At 48.8% G+C, this 13,967-nt stretch overlaps 1 protein-coding gene across 1 annotated transcript in view; it reads right to left on the bottom strand.

The window, feature by feature from the left end:
• The window catches only part of GABBR1 (gamma-aminobutyric acid type B receptor subunit 1), a 186,518-nt gene that overhangs the window by 34,260 nt on the left and 138,291 nt on the right, over window positions 1-13,967 (bottom strand). Inside the window, exons 8-10 of the mRNA XM_080991621.1 lie at window positions 11,145-11,279; window positions 10,017-10,187; window positions 4,300-4,401 (exon numbers count right to left, since the gene is read on the bottom strand). Of these exons, the coding sequence (XP_080847747.1) occupies window positions 4,300-4,401; window positions 10,017-10,187; window positions 11,145-11,279 (408 nt within the window). The remainder of the gene's footprint in view (window positions 1-4,299; window positions 4,402-10,016; window positions 10,188-11,144; window positions 11,280-13,967) is intronic.

Genomic DNA, 13,967 nt, shown 5'->3' with positions numbered 1-13,967 from the left:
GATGAAAGTGATGGTTGTTCTCCCTTGTTTGTCCCAGCAGACAACCACTGCTCAGTGGTACGCTACTATCTCTTATTATGGGAGTGCTATTTATGAGCAATCTGAGTTAGTCTGATTCTTTCCAAAAAAAAACAACAACCCCCAAAACCATCAAAGCTACTGGCGTCACCATCTAATTGCGGTCCTGAATTCCTGCGCTGATTGTACATTGTGCAAAGGAGAGCTTTCTTTTGTGCGCCCTGAACTTACTGCTGTACATCACGCTGGCGCACGGGGCGGCTGGCCCAATCTAGCTGCGAATTCTGCATATTTGAAGGAGACAAGGCATTTGATGAGAGAGACGCACCGCCTCTTGCTTGGGGTTCCTGCCTCTTGCTCCTGCAGCACGAGCGCCAATGAATCCGAAATGCAGTTTTCATTAATGTTTAATAGACCTTTCCCGAGGAGCCTGGTGATCTGAAGTCACGATGCAAAACACCCTGTTTCTGGGGTGAGGGGAAAGGGGCCACGTTGCCTATAAGCCACCCTGGCCCCATAGGGTCCCAACCAGCAGAGGGAGCCGTCTTTGGGGTAGGCAGGAGATAAGTTCTGCACCAATCAAACAGCCCTCCCTCCAAGATATACCGTATTTTTTGCTTTATAAGATGCACCAGACCATAGGATGCACCTAGTTTTTGGAGGAGGAAAACAAGAAAAAAAATATTCTGAATCCCAGAAGCCAGAACAGCAAGAGGGATCTGGCTTCTGGGATAGCCTCTTGCTGTTCTGGCTTCTGGGATAGCCGCGCAGCCTGCATTCGCTCCATAAGAAGCACACACATTTCCCCTTACTTTATAGGAGGGGGAAAGTGCGTCTTATAGAGCGAAAAATATGGTGTGTATATATATATATATAGAGAGAGAGAGAGAGTGCTCTTGTTTTCTTCTGCCATGATAAATGCAGCCACTCGCTGACATGAAAAGGGAACAAGGCAGTGATATTCCGATTGCTTCTGCTGGATGCTTCTTGCAAGCTTTGACTGCTTGTTCTTTTTTAAAAAAGAGAAAACCCAACCCAACAGGGGAGGCGAAGTGCTGCGGCAGTATCTGGCTCATTCATTCTGGTGGCATCAGTTCTCCCCTGAGCAGAAGCTGTCAGGAGGATTGGGGGTGGCGCTGTCTGTCCATCTGTCAGCTCAAGGGATGGCAGCTGCCGCCAGAACGATAAAGGCACTGAATTTCAGGGGTGGCTTCTTTCTTCCTCACCCTGCCTCCCCCCCCCCCCCGCCGGCCTCCACCAGCACGTGTGTGCGCCAGAAGCACCTACCAATCGTGCTTGGCTTGAAGCATTAGGGGGCAATGTAAGCCCATCTCATAGATTACATAGATTACAATTTTTGATATACACTCTGCCTTTCCACAAAGGAAACAGCGTTCAGAGGTGCTTAGGGTGCAGAAAGTGGACGGGAGGTTTTTTTCCTCTGTTAAAAATTTGAAGGAAGAAGAGAAGAAAGAGTTGGAGCAAAGTATTGAGAAAGAAGTCCATAAAAAGGTTAAATATTTAGGGATATGGTTAGCATCAAGAAATATAAATATCTACAAAGACAATTATGAAAAAGCGTGGCTCGAGATAAAAAGAAATCTAGAAATATGGAGCAGAATGAATCTCTCCCTGTTGGGAAAAATAGCAGCAGTAAAAATGAATGTTTTGCCAAAAATGCTATTTCTTTTCCAGTCAGTCCCAGTAATGGTGAAAGACGATTGCCTCAAAAAACGGCAGAAGGAAATTTCCAAGTTTATCTGGGGGTGCAAAAGGCCAAAGGCCCCTCTATGGAATCTACAGCAGGTAGGGATGGCCACCTACTACTTGGAAGACAAACAGACAGACAGACACCTAGACAGACAACCTTGTGGAAGATAAGGCTATTGCAAGGGAGCAGAGTGGCTGTTTAACTCCTGTCCTACTTGCCTGACAAAGTGCAGGGTAAACAAATATCTACAAAAATTAATCCAAAAGTGTTCCAATTACAAGAGCAGCCATGCATTTCAAACGCAATATCCATGTTTCAATAATATATCAGTAACTGCTAGTTAAAAGCTTTCACTAACTCGCATATACAGTCGTCCCTTGGTTTTCGAACAGTGTAGTTCACGAACAACTTGGAACTTGAACTCCGCAAACCTGGAAGCAGGTGTTCTGGTTTGCGAACTTTGCCTCGGAAGCCGAACGTCCGGCGTGGCTTCCGTGGCTTCCGATTGGCTGCAGGACGCTCCTGCAGCCAATTGGAAGCCACACCTTGGTTTCTGAACGTGTCGAAAGTCAAACGGACTTGCGGAACACATTCTGTTTGAAAACCAAGGCACGACTGTACTAATAAAGGAAGCATTTAATTTATTAATAGTCATCCCTGATCCAGGCTCGTTGGAATCTCTACGTTCTTATAATTAGAAAACTGCTACTCAGATAATGTTAACGAACGTATCTAAGAAATGTTGCATGATTTAACTCAGTTCCTTTATCTCTCCCCCTTTCTTACCTTTTCTTCTCTTTCCTCTGTTATTAGATTGCAAATTTATAAGTGTTACACTGTTAAATTGCTATAAACTGAATATGTATATATGTGTGTGTGTGTGTGTGTGTGTGTGTGTGTGTGTGTGTATGCACACACCCCCCCAAAAAAATTTCGGCATAGTTTTTCAAAATCTAAGGATTGCATCCAACTAAGTTTTCCTCAGGGTAGACCCACTGAAATGCATGGACCTAAGTTAGTCCTATCTATTAATTTCAAAGTATCTGCTCTGAATGGGACTAAGATTGGATGCAACCCTAACTGTAAAAAAGCATCATTGGTAGTCGGCCAAGTAATGGGGGTTGGGACAAGGAAGCAAGAAAGTTTTGACACCCTTCCACCCAGATCACCTCCCCCACATACACACACACTCTGTCACTTGGGGTAATATAACACACTGCCACACACACACACACACACACACACACACACACACAGCAAGGGCATTCTCAAAATTTCAGTCAATTAACCCTCCATTCACATCACTTGGGAAGACAGGCGAACTAATCCCAGTGTACTGGAAGAAGCAAAGATCACCAATGATTCTTCAACATCAGCTTCGTTGGACTGGTCATGTTGTGCAGATGCCTGATTATCATCTTCCAAAGCAACTACTCTATTCCGAACTTAAAAATGGAAAGCATAATGCTGGTGGTCAACAAAAGAGGTTTAAAGACTGTCTCAAGGCAAATATAAAGAAATGCAGTATAAGCACCAAAAACTGGGAAACACTTGCCTGCGAGCACTCCAATCGGAGAACAGCTTTTACCAAACTCAGGGCGCAAGGGAGAAACATGCTTAGAGGAAGGCACGCTTGGCAAATCCACACCATGATCAACTCCCACCCGGAAACCAATGTCTCCACTGTGGAAGGACGTGTGGGTCCAGAATTGGCCTCCACAGTCTCCTATGGACTCATTGTTAAAACTGTGTTTATGGAAGACAATCTTACTCGGCTACAAGTGATCGCCAGAGAAGAAGTATCACCCTGCGGATATATGTCAAACGATTAAGTGGGTCCCCAAACGCATGTTTGCATTAAAGGTGGGCCCTGGGTCTGAAAAGGTTGATAACGCCTGCTCTAGAGGTTAGCCAAGACCAAAGGGATGTGGCTCCTGTCTATGAACCCTCCTTGCGGCTGCCACCTGGAGCACACTTACTCGGGAGAAAGCCCCACTGAAGACACTGGAGCTTATCTTCCAGCAAACACGTCTAGGATTCTGCTGTCCGATTGCGATATGTACACTGGGACAAAACTTTTCACAGCTCCGCACGAGCCCGTCCCTGCCGCACAACAGCCTGAAGCTGTCCCAGGCAGCAAAAAGCACAGATCTGGCACGTACAAAAAGCAGAGATTCAAAGCAATCCAAATACAGTGGTACCTTGGGTTACATACGCTTCAAGTTACATACGCTTCAGGTTACTTACTCCGCTAGCCCAGAATTATTACCTCGGGCTAAGAACTTTGCTTCAGGATGAGAACAGAAATTGTGCTCCGGTGGCGCAGCGGCAGCAGTAGGCCCCATTAGCTAAAGTGGTGCTTCAGGTTAAGAACAGCTTCAGGTTAAGTACAGACCGCTGGAACGAATTAAGTACTTAACCCGAGGTACCACTGTATCCCACCCACCTTTGTTGAAGGGGGTTTGGATGAAGCAAAGCTGAGTCCCTCTGCCCTCCCTGCCAACAGGGATTTCTAAACCTGCGGTCAGTGCGCACACACCCCTCACACCCCCCCTCGCAGCCAGGATCACCTTCAGATTCTTGACGGGCACAGCAGGGTCAGAGAAGAAGCTCTGGCGGAAAGTGATCTCGATCCCGGCTTCTTTGACTCGCTCTTCCAGGTCATCCAAGGTCTATGGGAATGAAGAAGGAGGCACAGAGATAAGGAAAGAATAGGTGGTGTTGGAGAGGAGCAATGGTTCAGTGTATAAGTAATGCTAAAATAGGGGATACAGTGGTGGTTAAGGATATGGGTTTTAAAAATCAGCAGTGCACATTCCCTGTGCTTCTACAATCTCACTGGTAAAGCACCTTTTGTAAAGGTAAAGGGACCCCTGACCATTCGGTCCAGTTATGACCGACTCTGGGGTTGCGGCACTCATCTTGCTTTATTGGCCGAGGGAGCCGGCGTACAGCTTCCAGGTCATGTGGCCAGCATGACTAAGCCGCTTCTGGCAAACCAGAGCAGCACACGGAAATGCCGTTTACCTTCCCACTGGAGTGGTACCTATTTATCTATTTGCACTTTGACGTGCTTTCGAACTGCTAGGTTGGCAGGAGCTGGGACCGAGCAACAGGAGCTCACCCCGTCGCGGGGATTCGAACCGCCGACCTTCTGATCGGCAAGTCCTAGGCTCTGTGGTTTAACCCACAGCGCCACCTTTTGTATCCAACAGCAAATGCAGCTTCCTGAGAATCTCTCTTTCTATTTTATTCAAAAAAAAAACCTAGCCCCTGTGGCTGTAGGGCAATACCTGAAAAATATTCAGAAACCTTTTGTTGTTGTTGTTGTTGAAGGAGAGGGGACGGCTTCACTGGGCAGGATTTCTCCATAACTCCTTGCCTCTTGCCATGGCAATCAAAACCAATTTTGTGCAAAACATAGGTGACAGCTAATTTGGCTCCTCTTAAGAGCCAAATTACGCATTACATTAAATGTGCTTAAAAAACAAGAAGGATGATGATGGTGATAAAGAAGAGGCAATGTAAGGGCCCCGCCCCACCCCCAAACCAGACAGGAACTGCAGCATAGCAGTTACCAAAAAGATATCCTTTCCTTCTTGCACTGGTTTAATGAGAATCGCCCCCATGCTATTAGCTCTCCACTGGGCTATTTGCTTGCTGTGAGTAATAGCCTGTTTGCAAGTAAAGGCCTAGGCAGGGAACAGGCAGGACAGGAAAGCTAATTGACAAGAGTAGGGGAGGAGGAGGATAACAAGGAGTTTGCTGGCGATCCTTTATCAGCGAAAGACAGGCAGGAGTCTCTGGAGGAAAAGTTCTGAGTGTGAGGAGAAGTGTTTACTGTCCCAACCTCAACCCCATTCCCAGTGCCGGATTTACATATAAGCTAAACTACCTGTAGCTTAGTGCCCCACTCTCTTGGGGGCCCACAACAAATTTAAAGGGGGAAAAACACCTGGATGTACATTTCCAAAATTTAAGATAAAAAACAAATTAAATAAAACCTACATAAAGCAACAGTGTTTTGTGTTGTGTAGGCTCCTATGGTGTAATGGGCCTCACCTGCTCCCTAAAATATCACTGGTTTGCTCATTTCTATACATAGGGATGCGGGTGGCGCTGTGGGTTAAACCACAGAGCCTAGGACTTGCCGATCAGAAGGTTGGAGGTTTGAATCCCTGCAATGGGGTGAGCTCCCGTTGCTCGGTCCCAGCTCCTGCCAACCTAGCAGTTTGAAAGCAAATCAAAGTGCAAGTAGATAAATAGGTACCGCTCCAGCGGGAAGGTAAACGACGTTTCCGTGCGCTGCTCTGGTTTGCCAGAAGCGGCTTAGTCATGCTGGCCACATGACCTGGAAACTGTATGCCGGCTCCCTCGGCCAGTAAAGCGAGATGAGCGCTGCAACCCCAGAGTCGGTCACGACTGGACCTAATGGTCAGGGATCCCTTTACCGTTACCTTTATACATAGGGTGCCTACATTCTGCATGGACTGGTTGCAAGGCAACATGTGCAAATGGCTTTAGAGACCTATTAGGTCCATAAATTACCATATAGCATATATTCAGCACAAGAAACAGTGACAATTTGTGGACAAAGGATAGCTGGACATATAAAGTAGCTTAGGGCCTCATCAAACCTAAATCCAGCCCTGCCCTTTCCTCACACTGAGCCATAATCTATTCACTTATTTATTTTTATCTAACACGGGGTTGGGATGTTCCTGGACTCCCATCTCCCATCCATCCCAGCCAATAGGCAGGGACTGGTTCAGTCCAGAAGCTTCTGGAAAGCCACCGCTTCCCAAGTGACACAAACTTAAACACACCTAACGCCATTAGTATAAAGTCTACAGAAAGCAATGGTGGTGGCGTTCACTGCCTAGGAAAATCCACTGGATAAAGGGTGGTGCAGGGTGGCGCTGTGGGTTAAACCACAGCACCTAGGGCTTGCCGATCAGAAGGTCGGCGGTTCGAATCCCCGCGACGGGGTGAGCTCCCGCTGCTCAGTCCCTGCTCCTGCCAACCCAGCAGTTCGAAAGCACCTCAAAGTGCAAGTAGATAAATAGGTACCGCTCTGGCAGGAAGGTAAACGTTGTTTCCGTGCGCTGCTCTGGTTCGCCAGAAGCGGCTTTGTCATGCTGGCCACATGACCCGGAAGCTGTACACCGGCTCCCTCGGTCTATAGAGCGAGATGAGCGCCGCAACCCAGAGGCGGTCACAACTGGACCTAAAGGTCAGGGGTCCCTTTACCTTTACCTTTAGCATACCTCAGTAGCAGAGCTTCTGCCTTGCATGCAGAAGGTCCCAGGTTTGGTTCCTGGTATTGCCAGTTAGGGCTGCAGCCCAGAAGATCTGCTGCTGTCAATCAGCGTGGTCAGTACTGAGCCAGATGGCCCAATAGTCTGACTCAGTAAAAGGCAGCTTGCTATACAGGTGTCGAAAGTAAGGCGCGTGTCCTCTCTCTCCAAGATAAAAAAAAAACCAGTTCGTTTAAGCACGCTTTCGAAAAGGCATGACTAATGTAACATGGAAGTTTGGCGCCTGACGCTACAGGAATCTGTGCTGCATTGTGAGCCTGGTGTAAATAATAATAATAATAATAATAATAATAATACCCCCCCAAGATTCTGTAAGAACCATGAGATGGTTTCTGTGACCAGTCACGCACTGGGCCGATCAGTACAACTATGGTCAGACAAATTTTCTAATTGGCTCTTTTTAAGGACTGAGATTAGACAAAGGGGTTTCTTCAGCAGCAGGAGAATTGCCCGGCCCTGTGGGAGCTTGTGGAAATGTACCACAATGAGGAACGGAGGGCTGCAGACCATTTGCTTATCGCGGTCCACACAAAAATAGCTCCATTAGCTTAACATTTGCATTAATGTGATGGACATGTCGGAGCGCAGCTGGTAGAAATGTTCCACTTCTTTTGTCGGTGCGATTTCCTTGTCTGAAACTGGAAGTGGTAATTCTTCTTAGGACATCTTGGAGAGGGAACAGCGCTCGGCAGAGATCTTAGATGACATTTATTAAGATTCAGTAGGAAAAAGGGACCGAGAGATATGCTTCATGCCAGAGAGAGCAGTCTAGAGGCAGACTAACAACATCCCTGCCTCCTCCTGTTTTCGTTTTATCCATGCCTCTCCTATCTCATTCTTTTCTTCTCCTCTCTCTCTCAGCTGCCTAACTTCAGACTGCAAGCTCCTTGCAGCAGAGACCTCTCTCCTTGCTGCTTATATTACCCAGCACATTAACAGCCTGCATAATATTGATCGGTAAAGGTAAAGGGACCCCTGACCATTAGGTCCAGTCGTGGCCGACTCTGGGGTTGAGGCACTCATCTCGCTTTATTGGCCGAGGGAGCCAATGTTTGCCCGCAGACAGTTTTTCTGGGTCATGTGGCCAGCATGACTAAGCCGCTTCTGGTGAACCAGAGCAGTGCACGGAAACACCGTTTACCTTCCCACAGAAGCTCACCCCGTCGTGGGGATTTGAACCGCCGACCTTCTGATCGGCAAGTCCTAGGCTCTGGGTTTAACCCACAGCGCCACCCGCATCCCATTAACAGCCTGCATAATATTGATACAATTGTACTAATCAAGCACAAGCTGACGTGTTTGACATTTTAGATCGTTTTTACTGTAATACTGTGGTTTTTAGTTTGTCTACTTCCTTCTGATTCTTTTTTACTAAGATGAAAGTGAGGTTTAGAAGCATTAAAGTAAAAGAAACAAATAAGGACTTAAAGATAGCTTGGGTCCTCATAAGGACTAGAAACTTATTTTGAAAGAAAGCTGAAAGTTTAAAGGTTCTAATATTACGGTATAGTGCATGGATTTGTGTGTGTTCAGGATAAAGCAATGATTATGTTACAGCTGAAGGAAACATCACACACAGATGAGGATTTTTAAGAAAAAAGGCCTTGAACTTCAGTTGGATTGTGTTTAGGGATGATAATCCTGAAGGCTCCAAGTTCAGCTCAGAGAAGGGGTTTTTGTGCTATGAGACAAACAAACTCTGATAGCCTGCTGAAGTTTGGGAATTCACAAGATCAGTTCCGGTAGATAAACCACTCCTTAAAACAGCCTTTCCCAACTTGGTTCCCTCCAGATATTTTGGACCACAACATCCATCAGCCCCAGTTTGGTGTAACAACCAGGAGAATTGCTGCTGGCACTAGAGAATAGATTGGCTCTGACACAGTATCAAGAAGATTATTGTGTTCCACAAAATATAGCCCATTTGTTTGGTGCCACAGAACTTAATGGGAACCCTTGAAAAGCAACTCTGTTCTTGGCTGTTGCCAGAATCAATCAAATACTGGGGACTGGTTTGTTGCTGTTGTTTAAATAAATGCAAATTACAAGGACAACCTCCTGACTTGCACCTGGCACCAGGGGACTCATTGGGGATGTCCCAGAGGGTCCAAGCCCTGGGACTTGTATGGTGGTTCTCCTGCCCCCTTCCATCTCCTTTCTGTAATGGGAAAACACATTTCTTTGAACCTTGCATATAGGGCGTTAAGGTGACATTCACACCATATATTGAAAGCACTCTTATACCACTTCCACAGTCATGGCTCCCACCCCCCACCCAAAATCTGGGAATTGTAGTTTGTTAAGAGTGCTGGGAACTGTAGCTCTGGGAGGGGTCTCCTGGCAAACTCTCAGGGCCCTTAACAAATTAAGAGATCCCCCGGGGGAAGTATGGTGCAAACAGCGACATGGGTGGGACCTTCTTACTTTCCTAGAAGTTTGTGCAAATCTTGTTCAAATCCGTGGTAAAATGTAAAAAAGGTAAAAGACCCCTGGATGGTTAAGTCCAGTCAAAGGTGACTATGGGGTTGCGGCGCTCATCTCGCTTCAGGCCGAGGGAGCCGGCGTTTGTCCTCAGACAGCTTTCCGGGTCATGTGGCCAGCAGGACTAAACTGCTTCTGGTATAACGGGACACCGTGACGGAAACCAGAGTGCATGGAAATGCCATTTACCTTCCCGCCGCAGTGATACCTATTTATCTGCTTGCCTTGGTGTGCTTTCGAACTGCTACCTTGGCAGGAGCTGGGACAGAGCAACGGGAGCTCACCCCATCATGGGGATTCGAACCGTTGACCTTCTGATCAGCAAGCCCAAGAGGCTCAGTGGTTTAGACCACAGCGCCACCCGTTCCCCTATCAAATCTGTGGTCCTTTTAAGTGCTTAAGCAGCACCGCTGTCTGGTTTTTTTTGGGGGGGGGTAGGGTTGGGCAACGCTGCAGGATGTCCCAGGATGGCTGGGGTCTCTCCATACCGAGGTGAACACCTCTGTGGTCTGCTGTATGGTGGCGATCTTGGTCCAGCTCCACTTCTTGAAGAGCTGCACTCGGGTGGGGTTGTGCAGAGTGGCTGACGGGTGCGTGCGGAAGAAGGTGGGGAAGCGCTGGCGGTTGGAGAGGGCTGGAGAGCTGGAGCCGTAGGACAGCTGCAAGGAAAGGAGGAAGAGACGGGAAACAGGGCTTTAAAAGGCTGAGACCGCCAACACTGGCCTCATTCAGTCTATGGGTTCAAAGTTCCCCACCCATCGTTAACTCTGGCACAGAGACACCACCCAACCCTTCAAATCATAGAACCAGGAAGGGATCACAAGGGTCATCTAGTCCAACCCCCTGCAATGCAGGAATCTTTTGCCCAACGTGAGACTCGAACCCATGGCCCTGAGATTAAGAGTCCCATGTTCTATTGACTGAACTATCCCTCAGGGCCTTGCTCTCAAACCTGCTTTCTAGAGGTGCTGGCGTTGGATGCCAAACGCTTCCAGACGGCCTGTTTATTGAGGATTCTTCCTCATTTCTTTGCAGGGGGATTAGATCCAGAACAGATAAAACGTTTGGCAGCCCAAGGGCCGCATTGTCTTCCGAGGCCCAATGGTGGGTAGCACCACACCTGCTATTTAATGTGCATTCATTTTGATTTGTTTTGCGGGGTGTTAGAGGACATTGCGTCAAAGCAAGCGCCGCCTCCCACATTTCCAACATGTTTTCTTGCCACTTTCCTTACTGCAAACAGTCCGGTCATTTTTTCTTTGTTGTGCAAGACCTTCTAAACAGCTATAATGGTTTAACCCCAATCAGCTGGTGGGTGACTGAATCCCACCTAAAAAGTGTGACTGTCTGGAAGCACCCACTGTGGGGGTCCCACCCCTGCAGAGAGGTTTCACCTGGAAACCTTATCTCCCAATCCTAGGCGTGGGCTGTGCTAGCTTAGTGTCTACAGAAGTGCACTCTGCACACGCTCAGAGGCACTCTCGCCACAGCTTCCAGTTCTGAAAACAGGTTGCTGAGCTGAACCCTACTTCGTGGGAAGACCCGCCTTCACCACAAAAATCCACAGGCACCACACACACACACAAATGGATACACGAAGTGCAAGGTATGCTCACCACAATGAGGTTCCACATGCGTGCTGCTTCGGCCACCAGGGTGGAGACGCTGCTGCAGCCTGGCATGAGGATGATCTTGATGGGGTCATTGTAGAGGAGCTCGTAGAGGAATTTGGTGGCCACGCCTGGTTCGCACTGCACGGAGCGGGGCGGACAGAGAACAAATCCCGTCACAAATGTGGCAAGGTATATCCCTAACCTGCACGCAAACACTCCCGACACAGTCGGGGAAACAAATCCAGGAGACAGCTGGGAGGAAAGGCTAAAATCACATACTAGGCACTGCACACGACGCGGACGCAGGACGTGGCTCCTGTCCAAAAGAGCTGCCGTCGACTTAGCAGGCACGGAAGGTCAGTGCTTGAGAAGGCAGCGGTGGAGACAGGATGGGAAAGGGTCAGGTGGCCGTGAAAATTTGGGCAAGGCGATGTGCCATGGGATGAAAGAAGCCTTGCTAGCAAAACGGATCTGCAGGATGGAGAAGGGAGCTTGACGAACAGAGAGGTGAAAGGCCCTGGGGGTGTGGGGACTGTGGCTCAGTGATAACTAGAACATGATGCTGTGCATGTAAAAAGTTCGACCCCCAGCACAGTGCATTACTGACTGAGACAGACTAATAGTTCCGTGTTCCTAGGGGTGCAACGCTAACCTGCACTTTTAGGCAAGGGCTCAACTGTGTTTCCTCGGTTTCACTCCTATGGCTGGTGAGAGGGAGAGGGAGGGTTGCAGATGAGCTTCCCCCTCTCAAATGCCTTCTTTTCCTATCCCCACCCTATGAAAACAGCGTAAACATCTGGAGAGGCCTCAACTGCTCAGGGCTTAAGGAACACGGCCAAGAGCGGTGGACCAGAGTGCTTGGTTTAATGCAGGAACCGGGAAGGAAATCTATTTTCTTTTAAACAGGCCATCTACACATCTGCCCTGAGCAGTAAGGGATATGTGAGTGTGGGGGAAGAATTGTCCCTCTGTTTGCAAAAAACGCAAGACAACAAAGCCAGACCCTGCGCAGGTTTTTCAACAGCTGCTGAGATTTTGATGGATGGGTTTCCTCCTCCCTTAGGTCTTGTATGGGGCTGGTTTGCCCACCTTTCTGTTGCCATCGTGCAAAAGTAAAGATGGGGCAGGAGGAAACGCAGGCCAAGTCGTTGCATAACAAGAGATGTTTTTTTCTTGCCAAGGGGCCCATCTCCTCCTGCAGTGGTCCTGCTATTAATGGCCAGTGGGAGGGCTGCCCCTGCGCCCCCTTCTTCCACCAGTACAGCATAATGGGAGACATTATGGGACTGCCAATTGGGATTGGAGATATTCTGTCCCTGAACATGGAGGCTCCATTCTTCGACATCACAAGCACGGCACAGAACAACGTGGCCTGCCGGCGTTCTGAGCAGCAGCTTGGGGAGGCAGGTTCCCAAATATAGCTGCCAGTTTACCCTCCGCTTCCGAAGGACTTAAAGAGGCAACGAAGCCTTTCTCCCTTTCTGTGCAGCTAAGATCTTCCCACACACCCCACCTGACCTCGGCCCTGCTGCGTTGCACTTTCTCTCTTTCTCTCTCTCTCTTTGGGCAAATATACTAGGCATCCCACCCTCTACTTCTCCCCCCATTCCAAGAACCGCCAGGGCTGCCCATCCTGCTCCTGGCTGTGCGCCTCCACCGCAAGGGGATGATGAATTATTCAGGGCATAGCCGCCCGGGAAAGAGGATCAGTTTCCATGGCAACCCCATCGCAGGCGCTGCCACGGCAACCTGTCAGCGCCAGGGAGCGGGGCTTCAATTGGGAGGGAACAAAGGGAGGAACGTGGGGCGCAGGGCGGGTGGGGGACCAGGAAGCACCCAGGGTAGCCAAAGAGAGAGAATAGAGAAGAATCGGCACAGCAAAGGCAGCTTTTTTCGGGGTGGGGGGTGAGGATTGATGCATATGCGTGGGAGGAGGGACAGACGAGACCACGGAGATTGACGGAGGGGCGGATGGATGAGTGGCTGTGAATTCGGGGATCAGGCACGGAACAGAGCAGCGCTTCTGGAAACGATGGCTGGGGACAAGGAAACGGGCAGGACAGACGGAGAGGCGACAGACTCGGTTTTGTGGGTGAACAGAGAGATGGGGGCGCTTAGGGTGAGGTGCACAGCGCTGGATGTGGAAGGAACACGCCACTTCTGGCAAGAAGCGTGGGCAGAGCCAGACAGAGAGTGGGAGGGCACGTGTGTTCGTGGAAGGCGGAGTGGCCATGGAATGGGCACTGGAAGCCGATTCGGCTTTCCATAGTCTGCCCGTTGCTTGCACCTGCAAGTGCAGGGGAAGAGTGGCTGTTGCATTTCAGGGACTCCCCACAGGAATTTAATTTCATTTATTAAATTTGTATGCCACCCATCCTCCACTGATCTCGGGGGCCTTTTGCAGCAGAATAACACACAGCCCATAATAGAAAAGAGCAAAAAACTGTGACAGCAGGATGCCGGGCTCCATGGGCCTGTGGTCCAATTCATTCCCGAAGGGCTCTTCTTACGTCGAAAACATGAGCCGCAAACTCAAGTCTGCTGCAATATGGGCCTTTTTGGAAAAGATGCAAACACACAGAGAGAGGTCTGCTTTTACCCATGACCATGCTCAGGGCAATGCAAGCAATCTACAGGCACCTGCCACTCAGAAAGCCAAAGGTACGTATACTCCAGCAGATGCCATCTCCCAGTTTGGGGAGATGAGGAAATGTGGCCTGGTTTTATTGCAACCTGGGAAACAGAGAACTACGATTCAATGGCCTTTCCAGTACTACCAGTGAAAGCCAAAGAGCTTGGCAACAACAACAATGGCATGGCTTCCTC

The sequence above is a fragment of the Podarcis pityusensis genome (assembly GCF_964106645.2).
Source record: "Podarcis pityusensis genome assembly, chromosome: 2".
In the NCBI taxonomy this organism is placed as follows: Eukaryota; Metazoa; Chordata; class Lepidosauria; order Squamata; family Lacertidae; genus Podarcis; species Podarcis pityusensis.
Note: the sequence above shows the minus strand (reverse complement) of the source record. Positions and strands in the feature narration are given on the sequence as shown.